Here is a 23,206-nt window from a genome sequence, read left to right as displayed (position 1 = left end):
GCCCCCATTCGCCGCAACTAGAGAAAGCCCGTGTGAAGCAATGAAGACCCAATGCAGCCAAAAATAAATAAATAAAATAAATAAAATAAATAAAATAACAATTAGAGCTGCAAATACAGGTTATGATAGTACTAAAAGAAAACTGTGGAGTGTTAGCATCTATGCTCCAGAATTTTACAACTGAAGACAGAAACCACTGATCAACATATGTACAATGCATTGAAAGCTGAATAAAATCTTTAAAGAAATACATTTATACATGAATTGAGAAGTATATGAAGTCGTATTTTGTGTTTAGGAATAGTTTGCTGTGGCAGGAGCATTCAAAGACCTGTCCATTTGAGAACCTATGATATACATGATTGTGAGGCACATGCAGTAGTGTGTGCTGGTTATAGAGCCCACTGTAGTATTTCATTTTCCTGTTTACCCCTTGAACTGACCAGGTATGATCTTTTGGGAACTCTCCTATTCTGTATTCTCTTCCACACTCTTGTCATACAGCACTGGTAGATATAGCAGTTACAACCAATGCTTTCCAAACTATTTGTGATGAAGGACCCTTGAATCGTGGAAGGGTTCTCTAAGGATCCATCACTGAAAAAGGAAGTTAGAGGGGGTGTAAAAGGAAGATGGTATTACAGGCTCTTTCCTTGGGTATGCACTGGAGTGGGCATAAGGCAGAAGATATTACAGATGGTAAATTGTTTGAAAGGTAATGGTAGCCTTGGCTAAGTTTAAGCCATTAAGGGATTCTCAGCCCCCAGACTTTTGTCAGTTCATAATATATGGTGATAAATACCCAACAGGTAAATCATATACATGCTTAACAAAGTAGGAGGGGCATCTCTAAATTTTTTGTAGAAATAATTTCATTTTTGGTATTTCAATTATTGAAGTTGTCCTCATGAGAAAATCAGAAATTTATTGGAATTAATTACACTCATCCTGAATTATGTATGTGTGGGAGAGGAAGGTACCATAATCCTTTCAATGCTTAGGGTCTCCATAGGACTTAAGCTAGCTGTGATAATTCATAAAGAAAAAATACTGACTCCTCTCTGCTAGCCCAATGAATGTCATTAGTTTTTCTGGGGATATGAGCTCGTTTGGCAGAATTCCAGCCTGCTCTGCTGGATTGCATGGTCTTATCAACCAAAATATCCAAAAGGAGGTGTATGCAGCTCACATTCCCATCCTGTACTCAGTTCTGCCTATAAAGCATTCTTTACACAGAGAGAGGTGTGTTGGATTACATGATTGATGTGTCAGAAGCTTATCCTTGGCTTTTGGGGAAAATGCTATGATCATAATACATACCAGCAGCCATAGGGTCACTTCTTAACATGAATAGCTGGTTTATCTGCAAAGGCACTGAGTGAAATAACCTCTAATGGGGTACCGAGTAATCTCTAAAAAGGTTGAGATGGGGAAGAAGTCTGCATTTATTACTCTATCTAGTACACAGAGGAAGCCCACAATAAACATTTGTTGCATAATTTTCCTAATTATTATTTGTTCCCTAAGTAATGGGAAGAGCAAAGTCACTGGGTTTACCCTCCTTGTGCAGAGCATTGCAAAGGACAACGAAGAAACTTCCCCTTTTTCCTCCCTCACTCTCCACACTCTTCTTTTTAAGAAAGTGATTCCTAAATGTGAGAAAGAAACATTTATGGATACTATTTTCTCTTTTCCATTCCATTAGCATCTGAAATAAAAGTTAGTGTTTGGCTGTGGCCTCTGATAACACCTTTTCCTTTAGTCTGAATAAAGCTGCCTCTTCCTGTAGGGATCGCTAAGGATTTTCATGTGATGGTTAAGAGGATGGTGGTACAGAGAATCTATATGTAAAACTTAGTTTGGAGGCCATGCCTGTGTATGAATTAAATTTTGCATCGTTTTTTTTCGAGATATATAGTAGAGTTACTTTCCTTCAAGATATACTTGGGTTGCAGAAATTTTGTTCCCTTTACAATATTACAAACTCACAGATACTTTGTCTTCTCATCAGTTCTTTCTTTCTATCTAATATTTATTTATTTATTTATTTAGACTGCACCGGGTTCCAGTTGTGGCACGTGGGATCTCAGTTGTGGCATGCATGCGGGATCTAATTCCCTGACCAGGGATTGAACCCAGGCCCCCTGCACCAGGAGCGCAGAGTCTTACCCACTGGACCACCAGGGAAGTCCTCATCAGTTCTTTCTTGAAGATCCTTCATCATACCTCCTAACTTCCATTTCTAATGATACCTCCTGTAAGTACTTTGCATTAACCCCTTCATTCAGTCAATCTGAGCCATTTGCCTTTCCCTCAGCCATTCTTTTTTTATAAATTTATTTTTTTATTTTTATTTTTCACTGTGTTGGGTCTTCGTTGCTGTGCACAGCTTTCTCTAGTTGCGTCGAGTAGGGGCTACTCTTCGTTGCAGTGCACGGGCTTCTCATTGTGGTGGCTTCTCTTGTTGCTGAGCACGGGCTCTAGGCACATGAGCTTCAGTAGTTGTGGCACGTGGGCTCAGTAGTTGTGGCACACGAGCTTAGTTGCTCCATGGCATGGGGGATCTTCCTGGACCAGGGCTCAAACCTGTGTCCCCTGCATTGGCAGGCGGATTCTTAACCACTGCGCCACCAGGGAAGTCCCCATTCTTGAACTTTCTGTTCAGGCTGCATCTCTTTCCTTGAGTGCGTTGTTACCCTTAATTCTCATCTAGGGATTTACCTTTATGATTTACTTTATTTGTGGAATAAGTTTCCATCTCATCTCACAAAAAATTTAAGGAGTATGGCCTAACTCAAATAACTGCCTCTCTGAAACTGACTTCCTCACTTGCCAACTGTGTGAACTTAGGCAAGTTCTCATCCTCTCTGTGCTTCAGTTTTCTCATCTGTCAAATTATTAGTAATAGCACCCCACCTTAAGGATTATTTTGATAATTAAGTGGGATAATCTTTTAAATATGCTTAGAACAATGCCTAGAATTCACTTTTTAATTCACTTTTTAATTCATCCAGTAATATTTATTGAGCACTTATTGTGTGCCAGCAAATAAAACACAAAGATCCCTGCTCTTGTGGCGCTTATGTTCTAGTCGGGGAGACAGATAATAAATAATAAATAGGTATATAGTATGTCAGAAAGTGATTAGTGCTGTGGCAAAAAAGAAAAAATATGGTAAGGGTGATTGAGAATGCTGGAGCAGGCTGTGGTGATGGGGAAGAATGGTGAAGGGGCAGGAAAGATTGCAATTTTAAAGGGGCTGGTCAGGGTGAGCCTTATTAAGATGAGACTTAAGCAGACTTGAAGGAAGTAAGGGGGTTGGCCGTTTGGGTATCCAGTAGTGAGTCTTGTAGGCAGAGAGGATAGCCAGTACAAGGTCCCTAAGGTAGGGGTATGCCTGGTATATTCAAGGCATAGCTGGAGCCCACTGTGGCTGGAGCAGAGGAGTGAAACAAAGAGGAATAGGAGATGAGATTGGAGATAATAGAGGCCAGATTACGTAGGGCCTTGTAGGCATTGTTAGGACTTTGGTTTTTACTCTGAGTGAATTAGGGAACATATGCAGGCATTTGAACAGAGGAATGGTATGGTTTGATGTAGATTTTTACAGGATCACTTTGGCTGCTGTATTGAGAATAGACTGTAGAGGTTGTAAGGATTAAAGTGGGAAACCACTCTCATGATGTCCAGCACTGGACTCCGATCACCCCTGAGGATGAAGTGCCTGCCGGACTTTGACACCTGGGGGCCTGAGGCGCCCTGGTTAAAAATAATAATAATACAGTGAGAATACAGCCAGGGGACTTGCAGTAATCTTGGTGAGCAATGATGTAGCTCAGATCAGAGCAATGTCAGTGGAGATGGTGGGATGCTAGACACACAGTATTTTAAAGGTAGAGCCAATCTGACTTCCTGCCTCCCAAATGGGGAGTGAGAGAGAAAGAGAGTAAATAGTGACTCCAAAGTTAAATGAAAAACTTTTCAAAAGTTGTCTATAGGAGGAAAGAAGAAACAGATTGTAAGGCAGCCAGGGATGGAAGGTAGACTTTTAGAATTTATCTTATTTTGTAAATTTGACATTGGAATCATGTAAATGGTTTACATAAGTATAAAACAAAATTAAATCAAAATGACCAATCTGATAAATAACCTGTCCCAGAATATATTTTTAAAAATCTACAAATCAATAAAAAAAGACAACCCAATTATAAAGTGGCCAAGCAATTTGAATGGGTTTTCACTAGAGATGATATACAAATGACCAATAAGTACATGAAAAAGTGTTTAACATCATTAGTCCTAAGGAAATGCAAATTAAAATCCCAGTGGGGAGTCCCCTGGTGGCCTAGTAGTTAGGATTTCGGGCTTTCATTTCCATGGCCAGGGTTCAGTCCCTGATCAGGGAACTGAGATCCCACAAGCCGCGTGGCACAACCAAAAAAAAAAATAAAAAATAATAAAAAATAAAACCACAGTGTAACATCACTTATCCATAAAATGGCAAAAGTTAAAAGACCAATAACACCGAATGTGAGCAAGGATGTGGAACAACTAAGACTCTTATATACTGCTAATAGTAGTGTAAAATGTTATAATGACTTTATTAAAGTATTTGGAAGTTTCTTATAAAACTAAACATCTACACTATGACCTAGAAATTGCATTCCTAGGCATTTACCCAAGAAAAATCAACACACGTGTATCCACAAAGAGATTTGCGATAGTTGTTCATAGCAACTTTATTCATAATTGCCAAAACCTGGAAACAACCCATCCATCAGTAGGAAAATGGATAAACAAATTGTGTTACCTTCATGCAATAGAATACTACTCAGCTGTAAAAAGGAACTACAAATATACACAGCATATATGAAAAATAAAAAACATTATGCTGAAATAAAAGAAACAAAACACAAAAGAATATTTTTTGGTCTCCTGAGAAATAGATACCAAGACGTGATTAGATGTGCAAGAGATTTATTGGGGGAGTATATTGGTTATCTATTGCTTTGAAGCAAATTACTCCAACATTTAGCAGCCTAAAATAACAAACATTTATTACGTCACATAGTTTCTAAGGATCTGAAACCCAGGAGCAAATTAGGTGGGTGTTTTTTTTTTTTGCTGTATGCGGGCCTCTCATGTTGTGGCCTCTCCCGCCGCGGAGCACAGGCTCCCGACGCGCAGGCTCAGCGGCCATGGCTCACGGGCCCAGCCGCTCCGCGGCATGTGGGATCTTCCTGGACCGGGGCACGAACCCATGTCCCCTGCATCGGCAGGCGGACCCTCAACCACTGTGCCACCAGGGAAGCCCAGGTGGGTGGTTTTGACTCAGGATTTCCTGTGAGGTTACAGTCATGATGTCAGTTGAGGTTATGGTAATCTGAAGGCTTGAGGCTGAGGCTATATGATCTGCTTCCAAGATGGCTCATTCACATGGCTGTTGGCAGGAAACCTCAACTCCTCACTTTGTAGGACTCTCCATAGGTCTGCTTGAGTATCCTCATGACAGCTGGCTTCTCCCAGAGCAAGTGAACCAAGAAAATAAGGAGGGAGCTATAATGCCTCTTTATGACATAGCGTTGGAAGTTAGGCATCATCACTTCTGCCTTGTTTTATTTATTAGAAGCAAGTCACTGAGTCTAGTCCACTCTCAAGAGGAAGGAAATTGGCTCTACCTTTTGAACGGAGTGTCACTGAATTTGTGGATATATTTTAAACCACCACAGAGGGAGATCAAGGGAAGGCAGAGAGAGCTTCAGACCAAGATACAGGTCTGACATGTGTGGAAAAGAGAGAGGAAAGGAATGAGGATTGGATAGGAAGAGTCTTATCGTACAGCGTAGGTCCCAAAAAGGTTTGGCCAGGCAGATGAAGAATCTTCAAGTCAAAGGACCTGTTGGAAGAATCCTTTTTATCACAGGATTGGGCCTGCCTTTGTAGCCCTGTTGTTCTCTGGCATTGGCTGGGATTAGCCTATGGAAGTGTGGCTTTGGTGCAAACGTGGGAGTAGGTCCAGAGGGGCAGCAGGTGTGGTCACCAACCAAATATACTCTCTGAAAGAAGATTTCAGTGATGCGTATTCATGATCACCACAAGTGCATACTGCATGAATAAGTTTATGTGAAATTCTATATAGAATGGGCAAAACGTATCTACAGTGATAGAAAGCAAATAAGTGGTTACTGGGGCTGGGGAGGGGATGGGAATTGATTGCAAAGGGGTACAAGGGAATTTGGGGTGATGAAAATGTGCTGTACTTGATTATGGTAGTGGTTACACACATATATACATTGTGGAGTTGATCAAACTCTATACTTAAAACAGGCACATTTTATTGTACATTGATGTATAAAGTTTACTGAAAAACACGATGAACTACCACTTCACATTAACAATACCAAATGTTAGTGAGGATGTGCAGCACCTGAAACTCTCATATGTTGTTAGTGGGAGTATAAAATTATACAACCATTTTGGAAAACCGTTTGTCAGTTTCTTATAAAGTTAAACAAATACTTATCCTATGACCCAGCAGTTCTACCCCTGCATATCAGCCCAAGAGAAATGAAAACGTATGTTCACAAAAAGACTTATTTATGAATATTCATAGGAGCTTTATTTATAATGGTCCAAAACAACCCAAATATCTATCAATAGGTGAATTGATAAATTGTGGAACATGTATACAAAAGAATACTACTGAGCTGATACATGCACCAACATGGATGAATCTCAAAAATGTTGTATTGTGCAAAGAAGATGGAAACAAAAGACTACATACTGCATGATTCCATTTATATAAAATTGTTGAGCAGCAAAACTAATATATAGTGATAGAAATAAGAGTATAGTTGCCATGAAAAACTCTCTGGAGTGAGGAAAATGTTTTATATCTTGACTGGTATATAAGTTTAATAGGTGTTTATATTTATCAAAACTCATCAAATTATACAAATGGGCTGTGCATTTCACTGTATTTAAATTTTACCTCAATTAAAAAATCAAAATGAAGAAAGCAGTCACTAAAAATAAAAATCAAAGTGAAATAAATTAACCTGTTTATTGGTAGAATTCTTTCAAATGACTTTAAAATATAATAGTTTAACTGTATATTATTTTCAAAAAATTTTATTGTGATAAAATACACATATGGGACTTCCCTGGCGGCACAGTGGTTAAGACTCCCAGTGCAGGGGGCCTGGTTTTGATCCCTGGCCAGGGTACTAGATCCCACATGCATGCCACAACTAAGAGTTCGCATGCCACAACTAAGGAGCCCACCTGCCGCAACTAAGAAGCCCGCCTGCCACAACTAAGACTCGGGACAACCAAATAAATAAATAAATAATAAAATAAAATACACATAAAATTTACCATTTCAACCATTTTAAAGTGTACAGTTTAGTGATATTAAATATGTTCATAATGTTGTGGAACCGTAACCACCATCCGTCTCCATACCCTCCTCCACCGTTTTTTTTTTTTTTTGGCGGTACACGGGCCTCTCACTGTTGTGACCTCTCCCGTTGAGGAGCACAGGCTCCGGACGCGCAGGCTCAGCGGCCATGGCTCACGGGCCCAGCTGCTTCGTGGCATGTGGGATCTTCCCGGACCGGGGCACGAACCCGTATCCCCTGCAACGGCAGGCGGACTCTCAACCACTGCGCCACCAGGGAAGCCCTGTAGCATACTTCTTAATCTTACATTTTTATGGGATATACCCAAAGGAAAGAAATGAACTGCAAAAAATGTTAAACTGTTTTCATTTGCCATCTTGTTAGTAATATTGGGTTTTTTCAGAAATGGTTTTATATATGTAATAGAATAAAGAAAATAAATAAATCGTGCTAATGTTATCAGGAACCAAGATGTTGATTATACTAGAAAGAGATACAAATATAAAATCAAGAAAGTTAGATAAAATCCCTGAAATCCTACATTTAGTTAGAAAAAGGCAAACAGTGACCAACTCAGTAGCAACAAGCATCCAACCATCCAAATTGTGGTCTTTAAATGCCATTTACTACTAAATGAACTAAGACTTCTTAGAGAAACATCTGATTCTAGATCTGAGGCAGGAAATAAACAAGATGAACCTGGAACATCTTGTTGTATCAGAAACATCTGATTCTAGATCTGAGGCAGGAAATAAACAAGATGAACTTGGAACATCTTGTTATATCAGAAAGCAAGGAAGCTATCCAAGACTACTGGAATCATGTTAAGAGAAATCTGGGGCTAATCTGAAAGGACTTCCACAGCTCAACGATGGGACAATATGCTTTTTTCTTTTTTTAAAATGTACTTGGGTCCTCTTTATTTTTTATTTTATTTATTTATTTAGTTTTAGCTGCGTTTGGTCTTCTTTGCTGCGTGTGGGCTTTCTCTAGCTGCGGCAAGCAGGGGATACTCTTCATTGCAGTGCGTGGGCTTCTCATTGCGGTGGCTTCTCTTGTTGTGGAGCACGGAGCATGGAGCACAGGCTCTAGGTGCATGGGCTCCAGTAGTTGAAGCACGCAGGCTCAGTAGTTGCGGCCCACAGGCCCTAGAGCACACCAGCTTCAGTAGTTGTGGCTCGCAGGCTTAGTTGCTCCACGGCATGTGGGAATCTTCCTGGATCAGGGATCAAACGCATGTCCCCTGCATTGGCAGGTGGATTCTTAGCCACTGCGCCACCAGGGAAGTCCCAAGGGACAATATGCATTTCAAAATGAAGAATAATTGCAGTGGGTTGAAGCACACCAAATGTGTTAAAACCCATAGTTCATAGTGATACTAAAAACAAAAAAATCTCATAAGTCATCCAGTATGCTGGAGAATTTCATTATTTAGAGAACTATTCTCTATTACATGAGAACCTCAACTCATTATTTTGAAAACTAGTAAATCAAAGGAAAGAATCAAACATTTATCCTACCATTCCTTAGGTAATCAAATATTTGATGAAGGGAAAGTTCTTATTTATAGAAGAATTCCAGCTAATGAATAAAGATAGTGTTCTAAAATTAGAATATCACTTTTTTACAGCCCCTCATGAAATAATGCAGCTAGATAACAATTACCAGTGACTGCTAAGCTGTCAGGTAAAAAGATGGTAATATTTGAACCTATTAATCAATTGTAACAGAACAAAAATACATTAAACCAGATGTTACATGCCTCCTGATGAGATGCAATAGGAAGTTTATACCAGTTATTCTTGCCAAAAAAAGGAACATAAATCTGAACAAGTATACCTATCTGTTCATTTATAAAAAATAAAAAAGAAAATACTTTATTTATTTATTTATTTATTTTTATTTATTTATTTTGGGCTGCATTGGGTCTTCCTTGCTGCGTGTGGGCTTTCTCCAGTTGTGGCGAGCAGGGGCTACTCTTCGTTGCGGTGCGTGGGACTTCTCCTTGCGGTGGCTTCTCTTGTTGCGGAACATGGGCTCTAGGGCACGTGGGCTTCAGCAGCTGTGGCGCGCAGGCTCAGTTGCTCCGCGGCATGTGGGATCCTCGTAGACCAGGGATCGAACCCATGTGCCCTGCACTGGCAGGCAGATTCTTAGCCACTGTGCCACCAGGGAAGTCCGGAAAATACTTTAAATACTTTAAATACTTTTTCTGATTGCACAACAGGGATGCAATCAGAAAAATCCACGAAGTTGGAAATTTTACAGAACAAATGATGTGATTTCATCAACAAATAAATAAATTGCAGGAAATAAAAAAGAGGAAGACTTACAGATTAAAAGAGGCCTAAGGTAAGTATCATCCAAATGCAATGTGTAAACTTTGTTTGGAATTGTAAAAAAAAAAAATTATGAGACAATTGCAGAAACTTGAACACTATATATTTGATAATATTAAAAATTACTGTTAATTTTCCTTGGGTGTGTTAATGATATTATGTTTAAAAGATTCTCTATATTTAAAACACATACAAGTATTTATGGATGAAATGATATGATGTCTGGGATTTTCTTAGAAATAATCAGTTGGGGGGAAGTGGGTGGGAATATAGTTGAAACAAGATTGGGCATTTATTGCTGGAGAGGGTGTGGAGAAAAGGGAACCCTCCTACACTGTTGGTGGGAACGTAAAGTGGTGTAGCCACTATGAAAAACAGTATGGAGGTTCCTCAAAAAACTAAAAATAGAGTTGCCATATGGTCCTGCAATCCCACTTTTGGGCATATATCCAGACAAAACTGTAATTTGAAAAGATGCATGCACCCCAATGTTCACTGCTGCAGTATTTACAATAGCCAAGACATGGAAGCAACCTAACTGTCCATCGGCAGATGAATGGATAAAGAAATTGTGGTACACACACACAGACACACACACAGACACACACACACACACACAATGGAATACTACTCAGCCATAAAAAAGAATGAAATAATGCCATTTGCAGCACATAGATGGACCTAGAGGTTATTATATTAAGTGAAGTAAGTCAGATATAGAAAGACAAATACCATATTATATCACTTATATGTGGAATCTAAACTATGACACAAATTAACGTACCTAAGAAACAGAAACACACTCACAGACATAGAGAACAGACTTGTGGTTGCCAAAGGGAAGAGGGGAAGGGGGAAGGATAGATTGGGAGTTTAGGATTAGTAGGTGCAAACTATTGTATGTAGAACGGATAAACAACAAGGTCCTACTGTATAGCAGAGGGAACTATAGTTAATGTTCTGTGATTAAATCATAATGAAAAAGAATGTATGTATATGTATAGCTGAATCACTTCGCTGTACAATAGAAATTAACACCACATTGTAAATCAACTATACTTCAATAAAATAATTTTTATAAAAGATTGGGCATTTGTTGATAATTGTTGAAGTTGGATGATAAGTACATGGGTTATGTTTTCCTTTCTATTAAAAAAGAATGTCTCCAAGCTTTTTGTTATAAACAGCAGGAGGGATGAAGTTGCCATCAACTGAGATGGGGAAGGCTGCAAGTGGAGCAGATTTGATAGAATGAGTTCAGTTTTAAACATGTCGAGTTTAAGATGTCAATTGGACATCCAAAGGGAGATATTGAATAGGCTGTTAGGTATATAAGTTCAGGATTTGGGAGAGAGGTCAGGGCTAGAGATATAAAGTTGGGAGTCATTGGTATAAATGGTAGTTACAGCAATGAGACCGGATGAGATCAGAAATGAGTGAGACTAGACAGAGCTTAGAACACAGTAAATGCTCAATAATATTCATTATAACCACATGATTAAAATTCTTTCTTTTGATTTCTTCTTTGCACTCCTACAGCACTTTTATTGTATTTTGTATTATAGTTATTTGTATATCTCTTTTTGAAGAATATGGGCTACTTATTTGCAGAGCTTCCACCAATTTGGGCTTATCTGATGTTTCCTCATGATCAGATTCAGCTTATGAATTTTGGGCAGGAATACAATTAAAGTGATGTTGTTTCCTTCTCAGTGTATCATATCAAGTGACACGTGATGATGTTTTGTCCCATTACTAGTGATGTTAACTGGGATCACTTCATTAAGTTACCAGATTTTTTCACTGCAAATTTACTACTTTCTGTTTGTAATAATTCAGTACATTTTAGGGAGATAGTTTGAGGCAATGTAAATACCCCCTTTTCCAGCACAGTACTAGTTTTAGTATCAATGATATTTATTTATTTTAAATCATCTTTATTGTAACACATTAAAAAGTGAATGAAACATAAATGTACAGATGTATGAATTATAAATACAGTAAATCCCCTACAGATGAACGAGTTCCATTCCGAGAGCGTGTTTGTTAAGTCCAATTTGTTTGTAAGTCCAACAAAGTTATCCTAGGTACCCAACTAACACAATTGGCTATATAGTACTGTACTGTAATAGGGTTTTTTTAAAAAAAATATTTATTTATTTATTTTTGGCTGACTTGGGTCTTCGTTGCTGCGCGCGTGCTTTCTCTAGTTGCGGGGAGCAGGGCACCCCTTTTTGCTGCGGTGCGCAGGCTTCTCATTGTGGTGGCCTCTCCTGATGTGGAGCACAGGCTCCAGGCTCACAGACTTCAATAGTTGTGGCACACGGGCTTAGTTGCTCCGCAGCATGTGGGATCTTCCCGGTCCAGGGCTCAAACCCGTGTCCCCTGAATTGGCAGGCGGATTCCTAACCACTGTGCCACCAGGGAAGTCCTGTAATAGGTTTATAATACTTTTCACAGAAATAATACATAAAAAACAAACAAACAAAAAATAAAGAAAACATTTTTAATCTTACAGTATAGTACCTTGAAAAGTACAGTACACCAACTGCCAAACACGGACTGGCATCGAGTGAACAGGCAAGAGTTACTGCCTAGTGGAGGGAGAGGAGGTGGAAGATGGTAGAGCTGAAGAATTGTCAGCAATAGGAGACGGAGGGCAGGCTGCAATTTCACTCGTGCATGACGTTGTTGGCACAGTTTCTGGTTCCTTGCTGGAACCAGATGCACATTCGCATCTTTGAAAGCTTGCAGCTTGAAGGTTCATATGTAGGAAACTTAACTGTAGTACACGTGTGTAGTGCCTCTAGTAAGAAAATAGAATTTCCAAGCACCCCACTTGGCTCCTAAAGAATTACAACCTCTTTATACCCTCTAAAATTAACCACTAGGCCTGACTTAAATATATTTATTTATTTATTTATTTATCATTTATTTATTTTGGCTGTGCCGGATCTTAGTTGTGGCACGCGAACTCTTGTGGCATGCATGTGGGATCTAGTTCCCCAACCAGGGATTGAACCTGGGCCCCCTGCATTGGGTGTGCCGAGTCTTACCCACTGGACCACCAGGGAAGTCCCTAGGCCTGACTTTTATTGAATCAGATAATTTCTTTATTATTTTTTTATGATTTAGGTATGCATCTTTATTAAAATTTAGTTTTGTCTCATTGAAAAACTTTTTTATTATAGTAAAATACACATAACATAAACTTTACCATTTTAAACATTTTAAAGTGTACAGTTCAGTGGCATTAAGTACATTCACACTGTTGTGCAGCCATCACCACCATCTCGCTCCAGAACTTTTACATCTTTCCAAACTGAAACTCTGTGCTTATTAAACAATAAGTCCGTATTCCTCCCTTCCTCCAGCCTTTGGAAACCACTGTTCTACTTTCTGTCTCTGTAGATTTGCCTATTCCAGGTATATAAATGGAATATAAATGGAATCATACAATATGTGTCCTTTTGTATCTGGCTTATTTCACTTAGCACGTTTTCAAGGTTCATCCATGTTGTAGCATGTTGGTAACACTCTTGATTCTTATTCTGTTGTACTGGCCTCCAGGAAATTAGGGATTGGAAAGAAAAACTGAGAGGGAGGACAAGAGCCAGGAACTCTGGAGTCATGAGATGAGAATTTTATTTTATTTTTTAAATTTATTGTTTTTTAAATTTATTTATTTTTTATTGAGGTAACATTGGTTTACAACATAAGTTTCATGTGTACAACATTATATTTCTACTTCTGTGTGCCCTACCGAGTGCTCACCACCAAAAGTTTAGTTTCCATCTGTCACCATACAGTTGACCCCCTTAGCCACTTTGTCTTTACCCAACCCCTTCCCCTTTGGTAACCCCTACTCTGTTCTCTTTATCTATGTGTTTGTTTTTGTTTGGCTTGTTCATTTATTTTTTGTTTGTTTGTTTGTTCCTGTGGTATATGTCTCTCTCCATCTGACTTCACTTAGCATAATACCCTAAAGATCCATCCATGTTGTCACAAACGGCAAGATTTCATCTTTTTTTTAATGGTTAAGTAGTATTCATATATATATATATATATATATATATATATATATCTCACATCTTATTTTCATCCATTCATCTGTTCATGGGCACTTAGCTTGTTTACAGGATGAGAATTTTAAAGAGGAGGGAATCAGCAACACTATCAAACATGATAGAGGTCAAAGCTAATAAGATAACTTGACAAGAAATTTTCAGAATCAGTTATTAACAAACATTTTTAGAGTAACTGCTTTGTTCTAGGCACTAGATTTATGGAGGTTAAAGCTAGATTGCAAAGGATTATGGAGTTACTGGTATGGAGAAAGCAGAATTTGGAGGGCAAGGACAAAAGAAAGGCCTGGAGCTTGATAAAGAAGTGGAGTGGAGGGGAGATGCTACTAGGATGTGGAGATCTGAATACTTCTATAAGGGGAGGGAATGAGCCAGAGAAGGTAAAATGGCAGGCCCCATCAGTATTCAGATAGACAAGGATTCCATTTTGTTCCCCCCTCATACCACAACCTTCTGTTTCTACCTCTCTCTTTCCAGGTAAGCAGCTTCTGGTGGAGTTGAGCTCTTTGGATTAAACATTTGGAAAGGTAGAGTCACAATTGTGCTTGGTGTTGTGTGTTTGAGAGACTCGGGTTGATAAGAGGGCCTCCAGCTAACTGGTTGGCTGGAAAATTAAGCAACCTTGAAGGGGTGGCAGTGTGCTGCCTTGGTGGGGTTCTGCTAATGTGCCTCCAGGGCCTTATCTATATTTTGGTGTGGCAAAGTTGGGGCTCTGGAAATGTTTGAAAAGTGGGTTAAAGTGAACAAGGATGATAAACAAAATGTGATCTATACCTACAAGGGAATATTATTCAGGCTTTAAAAGGTAGGAAATTCTAACACATGCTATTAAAATTACAACATAGATATACCTTGGGGATATTATGCTAAGTGAAATAAGCCAGACACAAAAGGACAAATATTGTATGAGTCCATTTGTGTGAGGTACCCAGAGTAGACAAATTCATGGAGACAGAAAGTAGAATGGTGGTTGCCAAGGGCTGGAGGGAGAGGGGAATGGGGAAATAAATGTTGAATGGGTACAGAGTTTTAGTTTGGGAGGATAAAAAGGTCTGGAGATGGATGGTGGAGATGGTTGCATGTCAATGCACTTAATGCCACTAAACTGCACATTTAAAAATGGTTAAAGCGGTAAATTTCATGTTATGTATATTTTACCACACTAAAAAAAAGCATAGGGGGGGCTTCCCTGGTGGCGCAGTGGTTGAGAGTTCGCCTGCCGATGCAGGGGACACGGGTTCGTGCCCCGGTCCGGGAAGATCCCACATGCCGCGGAGCGGTTGGGCCCGTGAGCCATGGCCGCTGAGCCTGCGCGTCCGGAGCCTGTGCTCCGCAATGGGAGAGGCCACAACAGTGAGAGGCCCGTGTAGCGCAAAATAAAAAGAATCGGAGCCATGTGGCAAAATGTTAACAACATGTGAATCTAGGTGAAAGGGTTTATGAGAGATCATTATACTGTTTTTTTATTATACTATTTTTGTAACTTTTCTGTTGCTCTGAAATTTTTTTCAAAATAAAAAGTTTACTTAATATTAACAGGAGGACGTTCTGTAGAGGTAAGGTATAGACCAGTTAGGATTGCTTCCACTGCAGGGATTGCAGGTACCTAGTAAGCATATAAGCCTGGTGTTAAGAAGCTAATATAGTATCATAGGCAATTATTGACTACCTTAGGCAATTTATTTTCACATTTTAATCATGTCATCACCTTTTTGTTGACTTAACTTCTTCATAAGGATGTGGAATTGACAACTTTTCATTTTTCTCCTCTGTTTTCTTCATATTATTTTAATTATTATGAATTTCTAGAACACTAGGGACACCCATATTTAGTATTCAAATAAAAATACAAAAAGAACAAAAAAGTTTTGTATCAACTGTTTTGCCATTTCTTTGTCACTGTTCTCCTCCATCATGGATATATAAAACCTCTGCAGTTAGACAGACTGGGTGGGTTCTCACAGATTCTGAGACATCGTGCAAATTATGTCATCTCTCTAAGCCTTAGTGTCCCCATCTGTAACCCTCAAAGAGATATGAGGCTTTTAGGTGAGAAAATGAATGTAAAACAGAGCAGAATAGGGACTTCCCTGGTGGCGCAGTGCTTGAGAATCCGCCTGCCAATGCAGGGGACATGGGTTCGTGCCCTGGTCCAGGCAGATCCCACATGCCACGGAGCAATGAAGCCCGAGAGCCACAACTACTGAGCCTGCACTCTAGAGCCCGCAAGCTACAACCACTGAAGGCCGCGCGCCTAGAGCCCGTGCTCTGCAACAAGAGTAAGCCACCGCAACGAGAAGCCCGCGCACCACAACGAAGAATAACCCCTGCTTGCCGCAACTAGAGAAGGCCTGCGTGCAGCAACAAAGACCCAACGCAGCCAAAAATAAATAAATAAATAAATAAATAAACAAACCAACAAAAAAACCCAGAGCACAATACCTGCCACATAGTATAAATGTAATACATGTTAATAATGAATTATATCATTGGTATATGACTGGGCGTGATTGTTTAGGTCCAAGTGCAACAGAAGGCAGCCTAGGGGTCAGAATAATTCTACGTTAGATATAAGTCAGTTTGTAATACTTTAATATTGCAGCTTAAAAGGGATATGTGACAGTTTATCATTAAATTTAGTACTTATCCTCAGTAAAGTTCTCTGCCACTGAGCTTCAAAACTATGAGTTTCCAGAGGAAAACCATGAAGCAAATGTAAAGATTGGTGAATAGTGTCTGTGAGGTAGGGTTAAACCATCTGGGGTTCTTTTACTTAGAGAAGTCTGTGAGGAGACCTCAGAAAAAGACTATTAAACTAAGTATGTAGCATTTATGTTCATTGTTTGATTGGTAGAATTATTGGAACAGATGACATGATCCCAGCCTTAGTAGAATTTGTCCAGGTTTTAAACTTTCCGATTAAAGACAATATGAGTGGGACTTCCCTGGTGGTCCAGTGGCTAAGACTCTGCTCCCAATGCAGGGGGTCTGGGTTCGATCCCTTGTTGGAGAACTAGATCCCGCATGCATGCTGCAACTGAGAAGCCCACGTGCCAAAACTAAGACCCGGCGCAGTCTAAATCAATAAATGAATATTTAAAAACGAGGATCCTAATGTAATACAAATTTAAAAATGGGATAACGAATAAGATATTTAAAAAAAGAATTTAGGTTAGATAATTAGAAGAAAATTTTCAGGCAATGAGGTCTGTTAAACTTCAAAGTGAGTTAACATAGTGTCTGATGGAATTTTCTGACGGAATTTTCTCCTCTGGTGGGCTTTAGAGGTAGATTAGATTTCTCGGAGGTGGCCTAGGTAAAGATGCACCTGTAGATAGGCAGATATGCTGATGGTCCTTTGCAGTCTACGAGTCAATAAAGGACTTTGGCTCACCTGACTCTAATCAGTCACAGCCTCAGTGGGTAACCATCCTGCCTGCATTTTCTGATCTTTTTGGGTAATTTAATGATTAATTTCATTATCATCCTGCTTAACAAGGAATTCACAGTTTTTCTTCACAGTTTTGTTTTGGTTTTTTTAAAGCTCTTGTTCTATTTTGTAATGGGAATGGCTCAGGCTCATTTATTTATTTTTAGTCATGCTTATTGAGGTTTAATTTACCTTTTAGTATATAGTTTTATAAGTTTTGACAAACATACAGTTGTTTGTCAAATGAGCAAGAAAGCGTGCTTATTTATGTCTTGCTTGGTGATGGGAAATGCAGTAGCAGGACAGAGAAGGGAAAAATATAGTGACTTTGGGGAATTTTTATGGTAATCAAGGTCAAGATTTGTCACATCAGGACCTGATTGTTGGTGTCCTCTCACATCGAGCAGATGAATTCACTTTGTCTACCGAGTGTAGTCAATATTGACCTTACCTGTTTTTTTCAGGATTAAATTTATTTGGTCACTGGTATTCTGTAGCATTGGTGGGGGGGGGGAAGAGAGGAATCAATTATAAATGATTTCAAGATTAAGAAGTGGGATGTGTCTCTGTGTTCTCCATTCCACTTATTGCTCCACTCATAAAACATTCTGGGGACCCTAATTATATTCTAGTTATAGCAACAATAGATTCTAGATTTTTCAGGAAAGTTTCATTTCAAAGATTCTGTCCTTTTGTTCCCATAAGTAACATATACTGAGATGACATGCTTTGATAGGGAGAACATTCGTTGGTAGGAAGCTCCACTTCAGCTTAGCCTATATCAGGTATTGAATTGGGTATTTACAGAATTGGAGAATCATGGTTGGGCTGTGCTTAAGTCATTCTGAGGCTGGGGTAGAGAGAGAAAATTACTTCCTATTGAATGCCTACTATGTATATGCCTGGCAGTGTGCTAGGTGCTTTCCCTATTGACAGCTGCTCTGGCTAGAATTCCATCCCAGATCCAACCACCACTTAAAAACAAAAATCAACACCTCCTGAAAAAAACCCAGAAACAAAACCATATTCCTCATGGAGCCTCTTTCATTAATACAAGTCACAGCTGCCACACCCTCCATAAGACTCCGGCACCATAATTAGGATAATAGACTCTCAAGGCTTCGAGGGACCTTTGAGGTCATCTAGTTAAAGGGGCGGCAGCTGTTCTCTTCACCACCGAGTCTGACAGTTACTGTGCTCAATTGTCTCAACCGGGCGTGCAAAACATGTCTCGGTCTATGGTCTCTGTAGGCTGCAATTCCACAAAAGATAGGTCAACGATAAGAAAATGTGAAGCTTGAACTACGACGTTTCAGACTGGAAAGGGCAATGGGGAAAAATATGGCTTACCGGGGCCCTCAGACAATGTAAATGGAAAAAAAAATTTTTTTTTTTTTAAAGAACTGGCAGAGACGTAATGTGAAGCCCTTGAATTCGCGTAGAGGCCTACAAAAGGGATCCTGATTGACCCGGTAAACCCCAAAGAGTCCTCTCTCTTCAGTTTCACCAGCTCTGAAATTCTAGCCATCCTGGATCTTCTTTGCCCTTTTATTAGAAAGCCGGGAAACCCTCTCCTTTTCCACGCAAGAGGGTGAGAGAGGGGCCTTATGGTGCATGAACGATAGAAAATTGGTCTTTTCTCTTATGTCTGACTAGTGGTACAAACAACCGTCCTGGAGGCAGGGGAATATATTTCACGCCCTCTCAAGGTCCCTTCGGTTCAAGGATACTGTCATTCTCCGGCTGTATTAGAGGGACGGCCTGCAACGTCCAGGCTGCCATGGAAACACGCCGCCGTGTTCCTTTTTCTTACGTGGGGCGGGGCACTCCGCCCAGCCACCAATCATCCACAGGTTTTCTTGAGTGGCGGGCAGCAACAGCGAATGGGCGAGCCGATACCGCGTGACGCGACGGGAAAGGGGGAGTTCGCGGCCCGTGGCGGCGGTGGCTACAGCGTCGACCTGGGGATCGAGCTGGAGGGACCTCGGGAGCGAGCGGAGATCTCTAGCTGGAGCGCGAGGGACCTCCCGCCGGGATGCCTGGTACTGTTTCGAGAAAAGTGGGGGAGTAGTAGGCTCTGAAGGCTTGGGTTTCGGGTCTGAAGGGGATGGCCGACCGGAGGGGGCGGGGTGGCAAGCATGGCGGCGGTGACAGGGAAAGGGTTGGAGGGCCCTGAGGAGGGGGTGGGGTAGCCCTAGCTGGAAAGGCTGGGTGGTCGTGAGGAAGCGTGAAGACCTGTGGGGGTTAAAACGAGCAGAGATTACAAAGAAGCCTTTTGCGGGGTGGTAGAGGCTCCAGAAGGACGTAGGGAGAGTTGTGGGGGATGGAAAAAGGGGCGGGGAGAGAAGAGGTTAGGAAGGAGGGGAAAGGGTGTCTACGGGAAGGTGATGGAAGGGGGAGAGAAGGATAGGCAGGCTGATTGTAAATAACGAGGAAATCGGGCCTTGGAAGGTATGATAGGAAAGTGATTGCAGCGATTATAATGTTCTAATTGGAAGAGTCCTACACTGGTCCCCTTTTCCAGGTCTTGTACTTCTGCCTCGTTTTTTAAGCTCAGACTGCATGAGGAAGGCTAGTAGGTTACACAGAACTGATCTTTTGTTATTCCATTCCAGGGGAGCAGATGGACCCCACTGGAAGTCAGTTGGAGTCAGATTTCTCTCAGCAAGACACTCCTTGCCTGATCATTGAAGATTCTCAGCCTGAAAGCCAGGTTCTAGACGATGATTCTGGTTCTCGCTTCAGTATGCTATCTCGACACCTTCCTAATCTACAGACGCACAAAGAGAACCCTGTGTTGGTGAGTGATAGGTTGCTTGGAAATGATTGAGTAGATTTTTTTTTTTCCCCTAATCTAGACCAAGCTGCAAAGTAAGTACTTGGGAGATCACTATCTTTTGGATAAAGTTGGCTGGAAAATAAAATCATTTTCACAAAAATATGTATCATTTTGGATTACTTCATATATAGTATATTATGAAATGTATATTTCATATTATGTGCATATGTATGTATACATTATGAATGTATATTTTGTATGTATATTTTCTGGGATGTATATTATATATGTATATTTTCTAGGATGTTGTGTCCAATAGTGAACAAACAGCTGGAGAAGAACAAGGAGACAGTAATAGTGGCTTCAATGAACAACTGAAAGAAAACAAAGCTGCAGGTGAGGTCCATTTTGCAAGGGTGCTCTTGTTGGAGCTGGGTGGATATAAACATTATGTGGTTGTGGTGAATGTATGTAAGGAAGTCTGGCATAGTATCTGGTGCACAATACTCAAAAGGTTGGTTTTCTAATGTAGCTGATTAGATTGGTATTGTCTGCATTCTTGAATTTGTATTACAGTTTGGTGGTAAATGCCTTTTCTGCTAATATCCACTTATGTTTTTCAGAGTCTGTGGATTCTTCTCATTTGGACACATGTGGTTCCATCAGTCAGGTCATTGAACAGTTACCTCAGCCAAATAGGACAAGCAGGTATACTAGTGTTTGAAGGAATTTATTTAAATGTATTAGTGGATCAGTTTTTTTATCTGTACCTGTTGTCTCATTCCAAGGATAAAAGGATTAATCTTATTTTTGTGAATTAGGGAGTGGGATTTGAGAATTGTATTAACTAGCATTCTGTTGGTACTGATAGCTGGAATCTCTTTTGTGAGGTGGTAACATTTTTTTGCACCTACATTATTCAGATTGTGATCTACCTTGTGCATGTGAAACAAGCATTCCTTATTCTTAGCTTGGATATGACTTATTACTAGAAAAAATAATCAAAAAATATTTAGGTATATTATCAAAACAGTTAAGCATGGTTTCTACCTACCAACCAAAGAACCTCGCCAGTTTTAGACCCAGAATGTTTAATTCATACCCTAAACTGTATTCAGTTTTTACTTTGTCTCCTGTATATCTTTACATTGTCCATTTATTGAGTTTATCCTCTATGTTGGGCACTACATGGGATGTTTGATATATACTGCCATTTAATTTCATCCTTAAAGCAGTTGTACGATGAACACATTATGTTACTTCCCTTACTTAGGTGGGGAAGTGTTAGGCAAAGAAGTTAAAAACCTTGCTCTAGAATGCATTGCTAGTAAGTGACAGAGCTGGGCTTTGAGTCCTTCTGACTCAAGTGCCTCTCTTTCTTTTTTACTATTCAATACCCAAATTCTCCTAAGATCAAAGGAGAACGTAGGAGTCTTGGGGTGGTGGAATAGAAAAGGGAGGTAGTCAGAGAGGAGGATGTTAGTATGAGGTGAAAGACTAGGGTTTTATCTCAAAAATAAGTGCTTTTTTGTGTGTGTATGTTTGTGTTCTATTTAATACTCTGTGTTTGCACTTAAATTTTTTCTCTCAAATCATCAGTTGGATGCTTTAAAACAATCCCCAAATTAATTGGTGGACTTATTTTGGCCCTCAGGTGGGTTCTGGTTGGCCCACACATAGTTGTAAAATATATTTGAATTAGTTGATAGAATTTAAAAATAGGGAAATTTCACATAGAACTTAGATTTCCAGCTTCTGGGATTACTAGGCCGGAAGTAATGCAACTGTTGTATTATTGGCAGCAGTTGGCGGGAGCTGTGAGCAGCCAGCCTCTGCTTAGATAGGGCATGAGTGCTATGGTCTGTCATAGTGCCTGTAACTCACTGTTGTATTTGGACACTGAGGCCAGGTATTCTTCTTTCATTTATCCTAGGGCTTGTGCTTTTGTTCTTAAACCCAGCCACTTAACTCATTTATGTTACCTTTCTTTGCGTTTTGTAGGCATTTAAGTTTTTGTGATACCTCTTTAGGAACATGTGCCAGGCTTATCTGTGTTTTTGTGGCTCGGCATCTGAGTTTGAACCAGTGGGGACAGAATGCGTGTGTACCCCTTGTTATAAATTAATGGTACTGTTTGAGAAGTCTCATGCTACTTCTTTTCCCTTTTTGCATCAAGGTGTTGCTCTTTCCTTAAAAAAAATACTTGAATGCTTACATTTAGTAAACGTGCAGGCACTGTGGTAGGTGTTTTAAAGCATGTTTGCCATTATGGAGCTTACAATTTAATAGGGGAAGCAGATGTTAAATAATTACATAAATAGCTATTCAGTGAGAACTGTGATCATTGTAAAGAGGAAAAAAATAATATATAACCTAACATGGGGGATAAGGGAAAACCTCTTTGAGAAGGATGATCTAAACTATAAATACAAATTTGTTAGGCATAGTTGAAGGGCTGGGGAGAAGTGTGGCATATGGGAGGAGGAGCTTTCCAAACACAGGGAGCAGCATGTGTAAAGGCCACGAAAACCGCAGAGAATGTGGGGTTGATTCCAAAAGGGGTTGACTTCAAAGCACATGTATACTGATCTCTTTATGTTGTCTTTATTTATTAATGCAGATATTTTGAAAAAGGCTGTTTGTGAACTTTTATATATCATAAAATTCCAAAAGATCTTCCTCTCTTATCTAATGTCCTATTGTGATGTAAGCCTGTGGTCCTAAACATGAAGTGTCCTAAAATATGATGCTGAGGATATTTTTATTTCCCTGTTAAACATTTAAGAAAATTGAGGTGATTGTAGATTCACATGCATTTGTAAAAAATAATAGAGATTCTTTGTGTACTTTTCCCAGTTTCCCCCAATGGTACCACTTTGCAAAACTATAGTATACTTTCACAACCAGAATATTAACATTGATAAAATCCAATGAACTTATTCACATTTCCCTAGTTTTACTTGTACTCATGTGTGTGTATTAATTTTTATACAGCTTAATCACCTGTGTAGGTTTATCCACCACTGAGGTCAAAATGCCGAACAGGAGCTCCAGTGTTGCCCTTTTATGAACACACCCACCTCCCTCTCCTGCACATGAACCTCTGGCAACCGCTAATTAAGACCATCCTCTGGGGAATTCCCTGGTGGTCCAGTGGGTAGGACTCTGTGCTT

The 23,206-nt window shown here is 39.9% G+C and overlaps 1 protein-coding gene and 1 non-coding gene across 5 annotated transcripts in view; both read left to right on the top strand.

Annotated features, from left to right (window-relative positions):
* Positions 1–3,671: 3,671 nt before the first annotated feature.
* Positions 3,672–3,760, top strand: LOC132421465 (small nucleolar RNA SNORD88). Its single transcript, XR_009518711.1, has one exon. It is a non-coding gene; the product is annotated as a small nucleolar RNA SNORD88 (small nucleolar RNA).
* A 15,437-nt stretch (positions 3,761–19,197) lies between these two features.
* Positions 19,198–23,206, top strand: part of TP53BP1 (tumor protein p53 binding protein 1) — a 66,189-nt gene continuing 62,180 nt past the window's right edge. For all 4 annotated transcript variants that reach the window (XM_060005114.1, XM_060005115.1, XM_060005116.1 and 1 more), the window contains exons 1-4: positions 19,198–19,296; positions 19,870–20,054; positions 20,336–20,429; positions 20,657–20,741. In XM_060005114.1, the coding sequence (XP_059861097.1) occupies positions 19,290–19,296; positions 19,870–20,054; positions 20,336–20,429; positions 20,657–20,741 (371 nt within the window). In that variant the 5' untranslated portion in view covers positions 19,198–19,289. The remainder of the gene's footprint in view (positions 19,297–19,869; positions 20,055–20,335; positions 20,430–20,656; positions 20,742–23,206) is intronic.

This window comes from Delphinus delphis, chromosome 2 (assembly GCF_949987515.2).
Source record: "Delphinus delphis chromosome 2, mDelDel1.2, whole genome shotgun sequence".
Lineage (NCBI taxonomy): Eukaryota > Metazoa > Chordata > Mammalia > Artiodactyla > Delphinidae > Delphinus > Delphinus delphis.
The sequence above is the reverse complement of the archived record's forward strand: the minus strand, read 5'-3'. Positions and strand labels throughout refer to the sequence as shown.